This window comes from Morus notabilis, unplaced genomic scaffold (genome assembly GCF_000414095.1).
Source record: "Morus notabilis unplaced genomic scaffold, ASM41409v2 Scaffold1181, whole genome shotgun sequence".
Taxonomy (NCBI): Eukaryota; Viridiplantae; Streptophyta; class Magnoliopsida; order Rosales; family Moraceae; genus Morus; species Morus notabilis.
This window is the reverse complement of record NW_010362786.1, coordinates 77,985-96,963: the sequence shown is the minus strand read 5'-3', so window position 1 is coordinate 96,963 and position 18,979 is coordinate 77,985. Positions and strand designations below refer to the sequence as shown.

The following is an 18,979-nucleotide window of genomic DNA, read 5'->3' as shown; positions in this document are numbered from 1 at the left end:
TCACATCTTTAGGACCATACCACTTCCACAATAGAATAGGTGAATTTGCATGCATTTAAATGTTGCAATTCGTCTCTTTCAAAAGAAAAAAAAATACCTCGTTTAGTTTGCTGATTCGAGTTTCAATTCGAGCTGAGATGTGACTTTATATGAGAGCTTTTAACTGTAGCAGAAAAGGTTAGATGTGACTTTTTGTGATAGCTATTAACTGTAGTAAAACTGGAATTGAAAACTCGAATCGGTGAAATGAATGAAGCCGAACGTCCTTGAAAAAACTTCAAACTTCTAGTGAAATCTTCTGGAGATCGGCATCATGAGGAGGAGGCATGAGATCGACATGGCACAGAGGGGGTCATAGATCAGCGTAGCCTGGAGGAAGTTAGCGAAATTGGCGTCACACGAAGAGGGAGGCTGGAGATCTCTTCCCGGAGTATTCAATATCGCCCACGGCTTTGTCGATGTCACTCATGAATCCTTTAATCTCAACATGTTAATTGTTAATCTCACTCACCGTAAAACAGTCGGTATATTTGATGTTGAAACGCCAATCTTGTTGGCAGCCAAAACGGCGTGGCGATGACAACTAGAGTAGGGGCAACATCGAGGGAAGGGGAGAAGTGAGAGAAGAGAGAGAATGTGAGCATGGGAGAAATGAGAGAAGAGAGAGAACAATGAAACCTTAGCATATGTTTTTGTTTTTTTACTATCTGAAAATGAATTTTGAAAACTTTCTCATACAAGTGGTATATTGAATACTGGGTGGGAAAGTGGCATTCTATATATTAACCCTAAGTATAATTCCAAATATTATTACAAGGTGATTTCAAAAAATGTCCTTTTCGGAACCTAAATTAGGATGGTTCACAATTAATGCATAGTGTGGTGGGCAATTTGGCTGATTGATGATATAACATCTACGGATGAACAGTTTACCTGTGGGTATCTACTTCATGTAGGGTGTGTGTTGACAGTGAAAATTCATCAGCAGAATAATAATGAATTTCTAAATGGTTTGCGTGAGTTTTGTGATCAAAGTTACGGTAAAAAACAATTAAAAAGAAATAACACATAAGAATTATAGTGGTTCACCATTGATTCAAGAGCTATGTCCACTGTAGGGAGGAGAATTTACTTATTTTTCAAAGATAATTACACACTCTAATTGCTCTCAATGAAACTTAAGGATTTTTGGACCTACAATTCCTAGTTTATATAGTTCACCATCGTCTATGCTGATTTTCCTATTTAATTTGGTAATATTATGTTGAAGTTTATATTTAATTTTGATGCAATTTATTTAAGCATTAATAATATCGTTATATTTTCTTTTTTCTTAATAGGTAAATGGGTAGGTTAAAGAAAGTCCCTCCAATGAGAATTCTCCAAGCTCGACTTCAAATACACGGGTATAGACGATAGAGGTGGGTATGGGAGGCAAAAGTGAGAGTGAGGACGGAGGTGAGAGAAATATACCCGATCCTGTTCCGCGATGCTTATTCCTAATAACACCAAACTGGTGACTGGACAGGAGATGGTTTAAGGGGTTTTTTGTAGGGCTGACAATTTAGGTAGCGACACGACGACACGACTCGAAACCCGCACGAAATTAACGGGTTTGGGTTTATCATAAATAGGTTCAGGTCAAAATCAGGTCGAACTCGCGAAACACGATTAAATAACGTGTCATTTTCAGGTTGACCCGCCAACCCGTAATTGACCCGCGATAACCCGTTTATTAAACGTGTCATATTTAGGTAACACGATTATATGACCCGTTTGTTACTTGTTTATTACCTAGGTTAAAAATATTTCAGTATTTATATGTTTCTAATCTCCCAGCCGCCCAAGCCCAACATTCCTCCAAACCTTATTCTCCTCTTTACTCTCGACTCTCACTCTCTGTCTAACCTCTGTCTCCACTCTCCTCTCCTTCGCACTCTCTCTTCCTCAACTCTCCTCTCCGCCGCCTAAGCTCTTAGTCCACCGGAGGACCACCGCCTGAGCTCTCAGTCCACCGGAGGACCACTGCTTCTCTCAGTCCAGACCCACCCACCATTGTCGTCACCCACCCTCACCTCTTCTTCTTTCCTCTCTGCCTCATTCTCTCTAGACTCTCCACTCTCTCCGTCAGATTCGACCTTGGGGAGGTAGGGGAACAGATTCGGTCCTTATTCTTCTCATTCTTCGTCAAAATCGGCCTTGGGGAGCAGATTCTTTGCTTGGGGAACGGATTCCGTCTTGTTCTATAATCTATTGCTAGACATGAAGTTAATAAGTAAAGTCTGAAGTCAAGATGATTTGTCTATTGTTGGACATGAACGAAATAAGTATGTGATCTTTCTTCCTAGATGATCTATTGCAATTAATTGTTATCATTCAAAATTTTGAATGACTTAGACCCAGCAATAAGTTTTGAAGATCTTCTTCTTTTATTTTATTTTTATAATCTATGTTTACTTTTTCTGAGTAAATATTGCTTTTTATTTGTTCTCTAACCTTTGTTATGAGTTTATCGTTGGTGCTCATGGATTTATATATATATATATATATATTGTGTTTGTATGTGTTTTTGTTGGGGGGATGCTTCCTTATGTTCAATGGTAATGCATGTGTCATTTTAACTCAAACTAAACCTTTGTAGGCACTTTAAGAAACATTGATTCTGCTCGTCTATCAATCCCTACGACATTAAAGTATAATGAATCAAAGAAATGGTAAGGAACATCTTTCGACTATTTTATAATTATCTAGGACCTGGCATCTGTAATGGTTTTCAGTTACCTGACTCTTGGATCAAGCGAGTTTGTCTGTTTTATACTGTCCATGGTCATTCATAGCTCTGAGTTTGTGTTGCAGTTACATTTACAGAGCACGATTGGAAGAAACAGAACAGTATTGGAGAGGCTGGGATGTATTTCGGGTGTCTTAGCTTGTCGTTACTTTAGATATTTTTAATTGATACTACAACATTCAGATGTATATCCAACACTGGGTCTTGGAAGGATGATGTATTCTGGTATGGTGCACAATTTCATGGTTGAGTTGATGACAACCTTTTTTTGGACCGACTATTCCATATATTAGGTAGATTAGGTAAAAAAGTTGGAAACAAAAATTTCCATTAGTCAAAGGAGGAAAAAGAGGAACGCTTGAACTTAATATGAGTCTCTCCCTCATATAAATGGTTGATAGTACAAGTACACGACCATTCCTTTAGTTTCTGTTGCCAAATGAAGCACATTGTGGAAAAAGAAATGTATAACATGCGATGATTTTGCTAAGTTGCGATGCTAATGAATATGCTGATTGATGGTCTCTCTCTTTGCCAAGTTTTCAGGACACAAGTGAATATTTTGCCAAGTTTTCGTGTATATTTCAATGAAGAGGTGGAGGATCTTACACAAGATATCTTCAACTTTTCATTGAAAGATGAGGAGCCTTTCTTATAGAGATCAACTTCTCTTGAACGTAATGATGTACTTAGAGTTTCCCCACTGCAACAAATTATTTAAATGTTTAATTATTAATTATGTATGTTTATTTTCTAATTTGTGAGACTTTTATGTATTTATTTTCTAATTTGTGAGAGACTTTTACGTGTTTGTTTTAATTTTAAACTTAGATTATGTAATGTCTCTACATCATGTTAAACAGGTTGATAAACATATTTTATCACTCGTTTTATAAACAGGTACAGAAATAGGTCCACACGACATATTTATCACCCATTTCATAAATAGGTTTAGAAATAGGTTTAGAAATAGGTTCAAAAATAGGCTAACACGACCTATTAATCACTTATTTCATAAACGTGTTGGCAGGTAGTTAACGGGTTGACACGACACGTTTACGACCTGTTTAATAAACGGGTTATTCGTGTCATGTCGTGTCAACCCGCCAATATACATGTCGTGTTTGGGTTTTATATTTTGACACGATTAATAAACGGATCGTGTTCGTGTCAGACCTATTCGTGTCAACTGATAGGTTCAACACGACACGAACACGACCTGTCAACACGAATTGCCACCCTAATTTTTTGTTCACCCCTAGCGCCCCCAACCCTTCTCTTTTTCACTATTTTGCAAACAGAGGACAATTTTGTCTTTTTATAAGTGAAATCGACCTAAATCTAATTTCAAAATAGCTCGAACGTGTTGCAGCTTTCCCTCCACCCGGAAATATACACGAGAGAAACGAAAGGAACCCCTGAACTGCGAATCCAAACACTGCTTTATTCTTTCTCCAGATTCTACAAATATCCTCGTCTTCATACCAGGTTAACGGATTTTACTCTCTCTCTCTGGATTTTGCTCCAACTATAATTTTTTTTTCTTCGAGGGTTTCTGTTTGTAAGCAATTCGTGGGATACTCTTTTGCATTCTTTTATTCGGAAATCTTAGTACATTATTACAATAATAATAATAATTTTTTTTTTGTTTTATGGTATCTCTCTTCATTTATTTAGTAAAGAGTGGAAGCAATTTGGGAAGAAAGAGGAATTACTGGGAAAATTTGCGGAAAATATTCTATCTTGGTTTCCTTTTTTTTTTTTATTTTATTTTTAAAGTGGATTTCATTTTACTTATTGTCTTCTTGAACTATTTAAGGAAATATTGGCCATTTTATTCCAGTTTGTGAATAATGGATCAAAAGACACACGATGGAGCCAAACAGAACATTTTGGATTTCAAGTGTAAAAAGAAGACTGATTTCACCGAAAAGTCCGGAGTTGTTGAGACCAAAACTTTGGAACCCAAGATTTCATGTCAGACGCCAGAGAAGATAAACGAGCCTTTACACAACAAGCTCAAGGAAGGGCTAGTTAAACTTCCTGAGAAGTGGGTAACTTTGTGCCTAGAGTTTCACTTGAAAAACATTCTTGGTTGAATATGATATTTTGACATTTTTCTTTGTTTTCAGATATAGAATCCTAGCGGAGTTATTCGATCATATGAGTTGTTCGTTGAGGTTGCTTAGTCTATATAAAAGGTTGCCTACTTTTGGAAATATTTCTACTGAAATTGGGGTTTTGGCACAAAGGTATTTGTAACCATACAACTCTTATTTCTTCTTATTAGTTTTGATTAGTTTAAATAAATTGATTAGTTTTGCAGAGTATAGGCTATTAACCATCCAATTTTGTTTCTTACTTTAATATTATTGTGTTCCTAGTGATTTTGTTTAAGCAATTTAAGACGTGGTTGTGGCTTTCCAAAATTCTAGGTTTTAAGCTCAATGCAATAAATGACTGGACTAAAAGTGTAAACTTGTAAGAGATCGAGGATCAATAACATGAATTACTGGAAGTAAAGAGAATAATTATTAAGACCTCTCTGTTTGTTTGCTCAAACTAGAGATATGCAAATAAAAATCGAGCATCCTGAGATTAAGATCATGTCCTTTATATAATGCACATAGTACGGTCGCTCATAATGTGCAGCTTACCATGACGTATTGTTTACTCAGTAAGATGGAAAATTCACAACTCAAAGGACACCATGTTCTTAATTGTTCAGAGCTAGCCCAAATTGGCTGGTCTAACTAAATTCTCTACCCATTTTGAATATTGAGGCTTTGATGTGGGGTTACGTCAAGTATTCTAATGTTGAAATCGCGACCCTTGTTTCTTCTTCTCTAACTTCCAAAGAATTCAATGCATATAAGCCTTAGGTCTGTGTTCCTATCAAAAAATATAAGCCTTAGGTCTGTCCTTCCTTCACCAAAACGAGTTATGTTAGTTTGCCTGTTTCTTTTTGGCAACAACTGACTTGTCTTTTCCTACTCTGAAGTTTGGGAAATATGTTTATGAATGTATATATGAACATATTTGTCTACATGCGTCTATAAAATTGTAGTTTCTATATATATACAGTGTTATATAATTAGCTTACTCACGTTATGGCCTAATGTTGTATCATACGGTCATGAGTTGATAATAGCCTCCAAAACCTAACTCATCATGATGACGACCTATAATCATGATTTGCAGATACTATGCTATTCAATTTTGGAATAATTTGTTTTCCTTTTCGCTTAAAATATATGTGCTACATCTGCCAACTTTTTCTAGATTTTTACTAAGATATTGTTGTCAGAGACATTATGCTACCTAGAAAATGTACCATTTTGATGCGAACAGAGAAACTGGGTTAGAAACGAAGGTCTGCATTTCAATGTGAATACTAAGCTTTACTTGCAAGAGATGTCATATCAGGTTCTTAAACACATGCATCATCTTGAGTTGCCCAAGTGTATGCAGGGATATTCTTGGTTAAAAATACATATTAGAAATTTGACATGGAAAAAGGTCTTGATATTAGATTGCATCAGTATACAGTATACAGACATCAAGCTCATCGGTTTACGCTAGATTTATGCTCTTTTGACGCATCCAGTATTTTTATGGTCAAATTAGGTTGTGTCAACTGGCGTTTGCTGGGATGGAGTTTCATATTCAAGTAATAAAGATGCTATTGCTAGGCCAGCACAGAGACAACCTTGCACTGTTAAGTCATGAAAAGTATACATTAGAAGCTGGTGCAAATAATAAGTTACCAATTCTGCAAGTCATGAAAAGGATACTTAGAAGCTGGTGCAAATAATAAGTTACCAATTCCACTTACCTTTTAACAATGCAAAAGATATGGTCCGCAAGAGGACTTCTCGTTTTTCTTTTCCTTCTGCATTGTTGTTTCTTCTTTGACAATATTCTTGTCATAGGGAAAAAAAAAAAAGAGAAAGAGAAACGAAAAACATTATCGCTTGCTCTTGCTTATTTATCTAATTATAGTGAGCTATAATGGTTTTAACTTTTCAATGGGAGAACTGTGTATGCTTGCCCTTACTATTTGGATATATGACCCTCGTGTAAAATGTAAATGATATAAAAACAAGAAAGACGATCTGTTTTGAAGTTCTGATAATTTTCCTTGTACAGCTTTTGCCATTGCATATTGAATGCTCTTGTTCTTGTCCAGAAAATTTTCACACATGCATCTTGCACAGATGAAGTACATACTTCCTGAAGCCTTACAAATAGATAAGATTGTCATACATGACAAGAGAACCCTATGCATGAAGCCTGATATGAAGATCACTTTGCTCTTTGAACTTGTGGAAGGCCACTCTGAAGTGTCTGATTTTATAGCTCTATGCCAAGTGTTTTCCTCAAGGCTTTATAACTTCTTTACCACACATCCAGAGGTATTTTTGTTTTTGAAGTGACTGTTTTTTTACAGTTCTGAAATTGTGTATCAATCATCTAAACGTAACTTAGAAACGTTTGCAATAAATTGTGGACCAAGATAGTTGACCTTTTGTCTAGGTTGAAAAAGAAAAGGGCATGTTTTCAAAAGAAAAAAAAAAAAACAGAGAAGTGGCTACGACTACCACAAATTTCACATGTTACAATGGACGTTATTTTTGTTGTTTATCTGGCTGCTATTTGAAGAAATTGTCAACCGCAAAGAGCTGGATACTTTAACATGTGCCCCTTGTGAGATGGAAGCAGATATACCAAATACTATTCTCAGCTGAATAATTAAAAGAAAATAATACTGCAGGGCATAAAACTTTTTAGACTAATTTCTCATTGTCTAGAAATTTAATGTCTGTTTTTGGATTTTGCTTGTAATTCTTCTGCGTTTAATTAATGTAGTGAATTTTGTTGTGGACTAGGCTAGTGATGTTCCAGAGGCCGTGTTGCCTGAGCCTTTCACCCAAAGAAGTCAGGTCACTGTTCCCCATGAGTTGCCTGCTGATTGTTATGAAGAATCTCAGCTAACGTTCACTCAAACAGAGTTTTCCTCAGAAAAATTCAACCCAGGTTCACATTTTAGCAGACATTTCTCTCAGAAAGCTGTCGTCGCCAAAACAGAAAAGACCCAAGCTTTAGCATCTGTGGATGTACCTCCCATCAATACTGTAGACAAGCAAGACAACAAAAGTGAGCAGCAAAAAGAATTGGTTGATTTGATTTCAGTATCTAATTTTGTCATTAGCCAAGATACCGAGAATGAGATGCAAAACAACTCTCCTGGTACATGTTCCAAGTCTGTCTGGAAGAACCCCCAATTACAATCAAACTCTCTTCAGTGCTCTCGTGGTAGTGTCATTGAAAGCCCTGCTTGCAAGCTTACATCATCTAATGATAGTTCTACAATAGAGACACAGACACCTTTACAGTCAGTACCAAAGAGATCGGTTTCCAGTTGTGTTATATCACAACAGATGATGACCAGCCAGAGGTCCACTCCATTTTGCAAGCCTGCGAAAAGAGCTCTTGACTTTTGTCACTCAGAAGGTGATGATGAAAGTACATTGGATTCTGGTGCAGACGAGTCAAAATGTGATGAAGTTGTACGCAAACACACCTTTCAAATTCCCAAAGGATTTTCTAAGGATGGAAATATTCATGGTTCTTCATCACCACTACGAGAGGTAGGCTTCTATTCTCTTGCATCCACCCATTTACTAGATGTATATTTGGCATATATCTCACCTCATTCAACTGCTTTGCCACAAGTTGGTTCTTTCAGATATGAATTTTGTATTTAAAATGTCAAATCTGTCAATTAGAAATGACTACCGTTTGGCTCATCTTTGGAGGAAGTATCTGCTTCTAGTGGCCATATTTTTGTGGATATTAATTTTAACTTTTTATAACTAGTGAATGCTGGCAGTGCTGATATAGTAACCCATAGTTTTGTGATGGCAAGTTATGTTTCTTGACTCATCGAGCAAACAAAAAAAAAAAAAATAGAATTTATGTTTTCTTTACTATGGAACAATTCGAAGAATTGTGCATCATTGGAATGTGAAGTGGGAAGGTTTATCCATAACAGTGTACACTATTTTTCTACTGTAATCATTTAACTTACCATTTTGCTGTTTTTATGAATCATGTAGTTGTTTACCATTTCGGATATCCGGTATAGTTGGACTAAAGTCAAGTCAAGTCTCAAGATACTCCAGATTATTTTTTAGTGTTTTCAACCTTTATATGAAGCTCTGTTGATATAAAAAGTAATGAGGTCTGCCATCTTTTATGGGATATGGACATCTAGTTGCTTCCTGGCAGTGAATCGTGGACTGTGCATCATTAGGCAATAATATGTACCTTATGATATTTGACTGGCTTCCTTCACCTATCATGAAAAAGGGAAAAGGAAAACAAAAAAAAAAAGAAAAACAAAAGGTTTCCCCCTGCCAGTTTGTTAGACCTCCATCCCTCAGGTTTGTTTACGCTAAAAGAAAGAAGAAGAATGCGCAAGGGCAGGTTGGGAATTTTACCCCAGGGCCAGGGCAAGTGGTGAGGGATGTTCGTTAGGATACGGTTATGTGGTATTGTGTAAGGGAGGGGTATCGGGAGAAGAGTTAGTTACGGGGAATTAGAATAAATAGCCTAAGGCTGCTTAGTAGAGGTTATTGAGAATTTATAAAGGAATTGAGTGTGTGGAGGTCTGGAGGAGTCCTCGAACTCTCCTCCATCCCTCTTTCCAATTTTGTTATTTCTTTGTTGATTCAATAAAAGGAACCAAACCACTTTTTTGGTTATTACCCCATAATTCTCGCTAATTATGTGGTTTACTACCCTTATTTGCCTCAAAAGAGAGGAATCCTAACACAGTTGGCCTTGACGATTAAACATAGCAGGGTATCTTTTTCAATGTCTGGTATTCATATGATATAAGTAGAAGATATCTTCTCTTTTTTTTTCCCTCCAAATATTAGTTAAAACTTTTTAACAGTGTATAGAGAAAAAGAAAATATTTCTGATTCTTTTGGCACTTTTTAGAATTACTGTTCTATCATTTTGAAATTTGCACTCTTCGTGTTGTGACTAGCAAGTTCAATGGTAATGTTTCTTTGGCACGTGAAGTTTTCTTCTAGAAGATGCACAAATATGTCACAGTTTCCTTCTGTATGCATTATAATTCAGTCGTGTGTTAAGATCCGTTAATGACTTGGGAACTTGTTTGGTTAGTGGGCTGGTATAGTTAGTAGGAATTAGTATAAATAAAGGGTTTAGTAGCTCACTAGAGGTATGTTGTGATTTTGAGAATTTTGGGAGACTGAGATTAAGGAGAGCGGTGGTCTCTCGAAATCAAATTAGGAGTCCCCGGAGTACTCGAATTCTCCGTTCTATCCTTTACTTTTCCATTTAGTAGTGTTTGGTAGTGTAATTGGAGATTGGCTAGTGGTTTTCAATAAAAGAATTCCCTTATTTTTATCCAATTCCTTGTCAATTTCAGGATTGATATGTGTATGTTTGGCTGTGAAAAACCTAAGTTCCTAACAATTTGGTATCAGAGCTCCGATCCATGGCACCTAAACCAGCGGATCTGGAGAGGGTGACTATGGTGGAAAAGGGACTGGCGGTGGTCCAGGAGGCGGTCCACGCGGTGCTGACCGAGAATCTTCCGCAGATCCGTGAAGAAGTGGATGGGCTGCGTGGTGAACTGGGGGAGGTTCGGACTCAGATGGAAGACGTGCAGGCGGCGCTGCGGAGGATGGAGGCACTGTTGGCAGCGCGGCTGATGGTCGGGGTGGCCGATTTGGGTTGCGACAGGACGAGGAGAGGCGAGATCGCGCGTCTCGGGGAGAGGAGAGCCCAGATCGCGACGACCTAGGCGGAGTGGAGGTGCCAAATCGGGCGGATCTTCGCTGGGAAGCGCCGATTCGCGAAGATCGAGGCCGCGAGGAGTTATGACGCCGGAGAGACGTGGGTCTCATGGAGGAGCGCGAGATCCGTCGCGACCTAGGGTTGGGTGGTCCGGATTTCAGCGCGAGGGTTTGTTTGACGACGGGAGGAGGGCGGAAGGAGGTCGCGACCTTCAAGAGAGGGCGGCGGAGCTTGGTCGGCAACGGGAACCGGAGTGGGAGCCGGAGTTAGAGGAGGAGAGGCTTGCTCCGGGGCTAGGACGGCATGGGTACCCTCGGAACAGGGAACACAGCCCTGATTCGGTCGCGGTTGGGGCTGATTCCGGCCCGGTTTGGATCGGGCCTCGTGATTCTGGTTCGTCTTAGGCTAATTCAGGCTGGATTTGGACTGGGTCACGCGAGTTCGGCCTGATTTGGGAGGATTCCGGCGAAATTAGGGATGGGTCCCGAAATTATGGCGGCCCTAGATCTGGGTTTTGCGATTCTAATGTGATTGAGACTGATTTTGATGATGTTAGGGTTGGGCCTCGAACTTACAGCAAGATTAGAGCCAATTACAGCCAAATATGGATTGGATCTTCAAGTTTTGGCATGACTGGGGTTAGGTCTACGCAATCTGAGTTGGGTGAGGGAGATTGGGTTTTGCAATCTGAATTTGAGAGAGTGAGTTGGGTCTTCCCGATTTGGAGTCAGAACCAATCCAAGGGTTTCGAGTAGGGGTTGGTATAGTTAGTAGGAATTAATATAAATAAAGGTCCTAGTAGCTCACTAGTGGTATGTTGTGATTTTGAGAATTTTGGGAGACTGAGATTAGGGAGAGCGATGATCTCTCTAATACCATCAAATTAGGAGTCCCCGGAGTACTCGAATTCTCCGTTCTATCCTTTACTTTTCCGTTTAGTAGTGTAATTGGAGATTGGCTAGTGGTTTTCAATAAAAGAACTCTTATTTTTATCCAATTCCTTGTCAATTTCAGGATTGAATTGTGTATGTTTGGCTGTGAAAAACCTAGGTTCCTAACAATTTGGTATCAGAACTCCGATCCATGGCACCTAAACCAACGGATCTGGAGAGGGTGACTACGGTGGAAAAGGGATTGGCGGTGGTCCAGGAGGCGGTCCACGCGGTGGTGACCGAGAATCTTCCGCAGATTCGTGAAGAAGTGGCTGGGCTGCGTGGTGAACTGGGGGAGGTTCGGATTTAGATGGAAGACGTGCAGGCGGCACTGCGGAGGATGGAGGCACTTTTGGCGGCGCGGCCGATGGTCGGGGTGGCTGATTTGGGTTGGGACGGGACGAGGAGAGGCGAGATTGCGTGCCTCGGGGAGAGGAGAGCCCAGATTGCGACGACCTAGGTGGAGTGGAGGTGCCAAATCAGGTGGATCTTCGCTGGGAAGCGCTGATTCGCGAAGATCGATGCCGCGAGAAGTTGTTCTGACGCCGGAGAGACGTGGGTCTCATGGAGGAGCGCAAGATCCGTTGCGACCTGGGGTTGGGTGGTCCGGATCTATAGCGCGAGGGTTTGTTTGACGACGGGTGCAGGGCGGAAGGAGGCTGCGACCGTCAGGAGAGGGCGGCGGAGCTTGGTCGGCAACGGGAACCGGAGTGGGAGCCGGAGTTAGAGGAGGAGAGGCTTGCTCCGGGGCTGGGACGGGATGGGTACCTTCAGAACAAGGAACACAGCCCTGATTCGGTCGCGGTTGGGGCTGATTCCGGCCTAGTTTGGATCGGGCCTCGTGATTCCGGTTCGTCTGAGGCTAATTCAGGCTGGATTTGGACTGGGTCACGCGAGTTCGGCCTGATTTAGGATGATTCCGGCGAAACTAGGGATGGGTCCCGAAATTATGGCGGCCCTAGATCTGGGTTTTGCGATTCTAATGTGATTGAGACTGATTTCGATGATGTTAGGGTTGGGCCTCAAACTTACAGCAAGATTAGAGCCAATTACAGCCAAATATGGACTGGATCTTCAAGTTTTGGCATGACTGGGGTTAGGTCTACGCAATCTGAGTTGGGTGAGGGAGATTGGGTTTTGCAATCTGAATTTGAGAGAGTGAGTTGGGTCTTCTCGATTTGGAGTCAGAACCAATCCATGGGTTTCGAGTAGGGGTTGGTATAGTTAGTAGGAATTAGTATAAATAAAGGGCTTAGTAGCTCACTAGTGGTATGTTGTGATTTTGAGAATTTTGGGAGACTGAGATTAGGGAGAGCGGTGGTCTCTCGAATACCATCAAATTAGGAGACCCCGGAGTACTCGAATTCTCTGTTCTATTTTACTTTTCCGTTTAGTAGTGTTTGGTAGTGTAATTGGAGATTGACTAGTGGTTTTCAATAAAAGAATTCCCTTATTTTTATTCAATTCCTTGTCAATTTCAGGATTGATATGTGTATGTTTGGCTGTTTGGCTGTGGAAAACCTAGGTTCCTAACATCGTGCTGAGATTTCCTTTTATCTATGTTGTAGCAGTTGTGGTTCCATTATTTTCTGAGATGCGATTTGCATTTTCTATCTCAGGTAGAAGAAGGCTTTGGTTCCCTTTCTGAGGTTTGCAACGAGAGTCAAAGAGGTGAACACCAACATATCTCTTCTTGCCTGGTTGACATGGTTTCTTTGATTTGCTCTATATTCAAGTCTGTCAACTGCTACCCCATCACAAAGGAAGAGCTTGTGCACAAGATAATTATGTATAGTTTAGATATTGTTGACAAAAGTAAGTGTAATGTTAACTAAAAATGCAAATTATGATTGCTTTTCACATATCTAGCATTTGACATGTCTTGTTTTCTTTGCAGAAGAAGTTGAAGATCATATTGATCTTCTTGAGCAGCTTGTTCCAGATTGGATATACAGGAAGCTGGCTCCGAGTGGAGATATTATGTACAAGTGAGTTGTTTTTGTTCTTTTACGAGTTAGTGGACATCATACCTCTCGTCAATCAATATATTATGCATATCTTTGTGAGTAAAGGGACTTTTATACACATGTATTTTCTGATAAAAATATTTTAAATGAGTATAATATCAGAAAAGTAGATTGAGCAGACTAAATAACACCTTGGTGTCCTGAGGATTCAATATAATTTATTCAAGAAAGAAATTAGGAGTTAATTCCTCTTTGTGCAGTGTAAGTTTGTACTTTGTTATCAGGTTAAGTTCAAATTGCAACATTTTTTTACTCTTTTTTTTATTTTTTATTTTTACTTATATATTTATTTGATTCTAGTAAGACAAAGTTCAGGTTAGGTTAAAATTTCTACGTTCCTTTGATGCAAATAAGAGAATGGTTTAGTTTAAAAGGTTCAAAAGCTAAGTATTCTAGTTCTTATTAGAGTTATTATCTTATATTAAAATTTCCCTATAGGAAGAAAGAATGACTATAGGACCGTTTGGCATTGCTTGCAGGAAGCTGCTCTTAGCTTCTTGGGTGTGAAAGTTGGTTCTGGGAGGGATAATTTTTTAGGAGAATATTAAACCAAAACTTTTAAGGACTTCTGCCACTTTTTTCTGAAGAATTTGATTTCTTCCATTCTGTGAAATATTGTCAATTTTCTTCTACTTACTGTAACTTATTTCCATTTTGTAATATATATATTGTATTTATAGTAGTTAGCCGGGGTTTTCCATTAGACCGAGTACCGCCATACAACCTTATAGATTACATCAATGGTATATAGTAGTACCTTAGATTGATTGTAATCGATCATTATCGAAGTAAGAGAAATTACTTCTTATTGTATTATTAGTTATTGTTGTTTTATTTATAGTAGTTATAGTACAACTTGGACCTTCTTTTGGGGCAACTATAATCTATCACTAATTATACACACATTGGAAAGACCCTCTTTGCATTTATCTTTTAATTTTTATTTTTGCACTTTGCGCTTGTGTCTTGCCTCATCCAATTGTTTCTCGTCCTTCCACAGAAAACATAATTTGAGTCTCTTTGTTCTCTTTGTTAATTTTTTTTTTTATTTGTTTTCCCCTTTTGTTTTGCTTGTTTCTCCTATTTATTACTTGTTCCTTTGGCTTGAACACGCATGTTTCATATTTTAGTATGACTTACCATACATAAATCTTATCTTCACCTTTCTATGCGTGTTTACTAGTTTATTGCAAGTATTACTTCTTTTACTACAAAATACCTATATTTCATATTGGCATGTTATCTTGATGGATAGATGTTTAACATAATTTACCGTTGCCATTTGCCACCCTTCTCTTTGCTATATTAATTTGTTACTTTAGTTCGGCGGATTTTTCCAAATCATAATTTTTTTTTTATGGCTACACTAGCTAAATCTCCTACTCAAATTTAACTAGTCTTTTTCTGTTTAATGGTTGAACGTGGATCTGTAACACCTTTACCATATCAAAAGGCAAAGAAATTATTTTTTTATTTTTTCTTTTTTAAGATAATCCTGACCTATTGTCAATTCTGTATTGTTTGGTCTTGTGCAGTATCAAGGACATCTCAGATCTTGACTCAATTCGAGCGAAGCTAACGAGTGTTTGAGAACATAGTTACAGGTATGACTTCTGTTACTTTGCAACACTAGAAGAATAAAATATCTGTCCCTTGTGCGACTAGGTTTTTGATTTCTGCATTTTCATTTTCGCTTCCAGGTGTTTTATCTTGGAAACTGTAGTGATTTTCCATGCCCAACTGAATGACTTCCATATCGGCAAGGACCTCTTATTGTATTTATTGAACATCCTATAAAACAATGGAATTCTTGGTGATCTTGTTGGCTATATGTTGTTATTTTATTATACTGATACAGTAACGGTGTTTTTCAGGCAACAGTGAAGATGGTGAAATTTCTAGTTCAGAGACAAAATAGTATTCCATCCATTGGAAGGTTTTCTCCTCCGCCCGGACCGCCCCACTCTTGAATCCACAACCAGAAGGTTCACGACTTAGAAATGTAGTAGTTTATGTTTAATTATAAAGTTCACATGCATGAAGATATGGGAATTGTGAATCTGTTTATGTTTTTCTTCTGAAAAGTAACCCTGTTGGTTTGGAGTTTTTGGTGAAATGATACCTGAGCCCAAACCTTTATGAGGTAATTGCAATCACTACTGTTTCCAAAATTGGTTTTTCAAAAAACATAATTTTTTATTATTTTTATTAGTTTTTTAGTTATAAGCATTATTGGTCCTTAAACTATGAGCATTGTGCCATTTTGGTTTCTATTTTTTTTTTTGGTATATTACTCCATTAATTTTGTTTTGTTTTCGTTTTTTTTTTTTTTTGTTTTGTTGTTTTTTTGTTTTTTTTTTGGTCTCTAACACTAAAACTAAGAAGTATTTCCATAATATAACAGAGATAATGACATTCATATAACAACTGAAGTTTACAGACACAATTACATATTTTTGCAATATGTTAATACTTTTTAAGGGTTTTAACAGTAGCGAAGAGAATATTTCTGTACTTAATGTTAATATTTTTGTAAAATTTCAACTTATTACGCGATGAGGCAATGATTATTTCTTGTTGAATTATTGAAATCTGTCGTAAATTTTATGGTCAAGAAACAAAATGCCAAAAACATAGCAATTGAGTAGTTCCTCGAAATAAAAAGTTTAGGGATATAAAATGTTATAATTATAATGGGTGCATTTAGAACTCGTAAATGAAAGTAAAAATATTTTTAATCTTAGATAAAAATTATTTTTAAAAACGCGTTTAATAGTTTTATTAAGAGATTGTTTTCAGTATAAAAAAATCAATTATCTCTCTTTTTGTGCTTGAGAGAGGAGAAAATAGAAATAAAAAATGAAAAATGATTAAAAATCGTTTTTTCATTTCTTTCTCATTTTACACTAAATTAAACAATCATTTCCATTTCTTTTTTTATCTTTAATTGTATTAAATGTCGTTTCTCTCCCGTTTTTATTTTTTTTTTCTCGAAAAACATGAAAAACAAAAATAAAACTAATTTTAAACGCGGTCAATATATCTTGAAGCTAATGCGAATATACACATTTATTAGAGAAATCATAAAATAGGATATCAAACATTATGTTTAAGGTAGGCGGCATGCGCATACACCCGAACGTGTGGAGGGAGGTTTTCGACAGATTCCCTCAATTGATTGGGAGTTTATTCTCTTGCATCTTTTATTACATGTTTTATTATCATAACACTGTTTCCGAAACTTCACAATAACCCATTCGTCGCATTCTGTCATTTAGATTTTAGACAAAGAAAAAAAGTTAATTTAGAATAAGGAAGTAGAAAACGAAAAAGAAACAACAGAAACATATATACATTTTGATAGAAAAGCAGAACATAAACATGTTAGGATTAGCAATTTGGGTTAAGATACGATAATACGACTCAAAATCTGTACGAAATTAGAGGGTTTTGGTTCTTTTTTTAAAAATAGGTTTAGGTAAAAAAAAAATTAAACCCGCCAGACACGATTAAATAAACATGTCATAAATAGATTGACACGAATAAGATACATTTTTAACTCATTTAATACTTGTTTTATTTAGATATGCAAGAGGTTTCAATACAAAGGCCCTCTAGACAGGCAACCTTGCAATACGAAAGCCTAGCGGCACTAACTTATGTGATACGACATTGTTGATCCTCACAAAAAAAGAAAGAGTGGAGGCTCTATAAATAGGCTACGTGTCATCTCTCCATTTGCTATCCTCTGCTGACCTGAAGTCCTAGCCATTTCCTACAATTTGAATATCGATACCAAACAAATTCAAATGATGATTTATAGTGTGTTTGGTTGGTAGATTCGTATCTTAATTTGAATTATAGTTTGTGGTTCGCTATAATATTTTTTTTCACACAAAACACATGCAAACTGAGAATGATTCTGAATCTATGAACCAAACGTAAAATAGTTTTATTTTCACAACGTTCAGTTGCCCACTCATAAAGCTAAATTTAGACCGGACTAAACGGGCGGTCTAAAGCCTGCTACTGTTAGTTAGGATTCAATCCTAAATTTTTTGAGTTAAGGGTGGGAATGGGTTGACATTCTGGGCATGTTCTTTTGTCCAAAAAACTCAAAAAAAGACAACTCAAGTTTCAACTTTATTCAAGTCCACATTCTTTTAAGTTTTAACTTTATTCAATTTTACTCAACTTTATTCAAGTTCTAACTTCAACTCAAGTTATAACTCAAATTCAACTCAAAAACTACACTCAAATTACACTCTAAAAGAACAACCTCTCTGTCTTTTAAGGCTAGTCCAAAAATCATATTTTTAAATTTGTTTTAAAAATACTTTATAAAATTTCAGATCTTAAATTTTTTGAGATTAAGACTATGTTGGGCCAACCTTCTTTTTCTTTTAGGGATGAGCCTAGCCGGCCCAAAATTTTCCTTTTAAGTTTCAGGCCGCATTCTAAACTTACACCTCTATACCCATATATCATTTATTCATTTTCGTTGCCAGCGGTTGGATTAAATTCAACGGTTCACGCAAAATTATTTTACGACTCCCGGCAAACCAGCCATTGCCATGTTATAACCTATTTATTATTCATTATTACCATGTTCAAGTTGTCAAGATGTCCGAATTCCGGTGCAGATTCTTTTCTCTTTTTATTTTAATTTTTTGTTTATTTTATTCAAATTTTGACACTTTATTTTCATATTATGAATAATAAAAAATCTAAAAAGTATCCCCAAAATTTTGTTTAAATACAACTTTTACTTTTGAGTTTTAAAATTGAGTTTGTTAAAATTTTAAAAGTATTCATTATGTTTTTATGAAAGGACTAAAAAATATCTATTTTTTTAACTTTTCTGGTTAAATTTTTTTAAATGGTCAAATTATCTTTAGATATCTCATATATTATTTAAATTTGTGTTGGGTTATACCAGCTTCTAAACACTCCCTTTTTTTTTTTTTTTGTAGTGGCTCTCTTAGGAAATTTACAACACCAATTTGAGCAAGTTTTTTTTTTTGTCCATTTTAATAAGAAAGTGAAATCTTAAAAAAGAAGACGTAAACTTTTTGTCACATAGTATTGGATAATTTTAACAAGTTGAATTATTATGTATTACAAAATACACTTTTAACCACAAATTGATAAATAAGTTCGTCATATTTTGCCAACTATAATTAAAAAAAATAGAATTACATCTTTTTTCAAAAAAGATTTCACTTTTTTATTAAAATGAAAAAAAATAAATAAGAAAAACTTGTTCAAATTAGTGCTGTAAATTTCTTAAGAGGTATACTTCAAAAAAAAAAAAAAACACAAAATCTAAGAATTTGAAAGTTGATGTAGCCCAATATCTGAGTTATCCAAAGACAATTTGGTCATTTTTAAAA

General features: G+C 36.8%; 1 protein-coding gene across 4 annotated transcripts; it reads left to right on the top strand.

The window, feature by feature from the left end:
- The first annotated feature begins 4,168 nt into the window (after positions 1-4,168).
- LOC21388878 (CDT1-like protein a, chloroplastic) lies at positions 4,169-15,737 on the top strand. Of its 4 annotated transcripts, XM_024168709.1 has the most exons (10): positions 4,169-4,279; positions 4,469-4,537; positions 4,635-4,841; positions 4,924-5,043; positions 6,981-7,206; positions 7,681-8,442; positions 13,179-13,374; positions 13,457-13,547; positions 15,122-15,190; positions 15,287-15,349. In XM_024168709.1, the coding sequence occupies exons 3-9, from the start codon at positions 4,645-4,647 to the stop codon at positions 15,174-15,176; spliced, it is 1,647 nt and encodes a 548-aa protein (XP_024024477.1). In that variant the 5' UTR covers positions 4,169-4,279; positions 4,469-4,537; positions 4,635-4,644; the 3' UTR covers positions 15,177-15,190; positions 15,287-15,349. The 4 variants fall into 4 exon arrangements, with proteins under 4 accessions (XP_024024477.1, XP_024024478.1, XP_024024479.1 ...); XM_024168710.1 differs by lacking the exons at positions 4,469-4,537; positions 15,287-15,349 and adding an exon at positions 15,461-15,737; XM_024168711.1 differs by lacking the exon at positions 4,469-4,537 and having other exon boundaries at positions 13,179-13,230.
- The last annotated feature ends 3,242 nt before the right edge of the window (positions 15,738-18,979 follow it).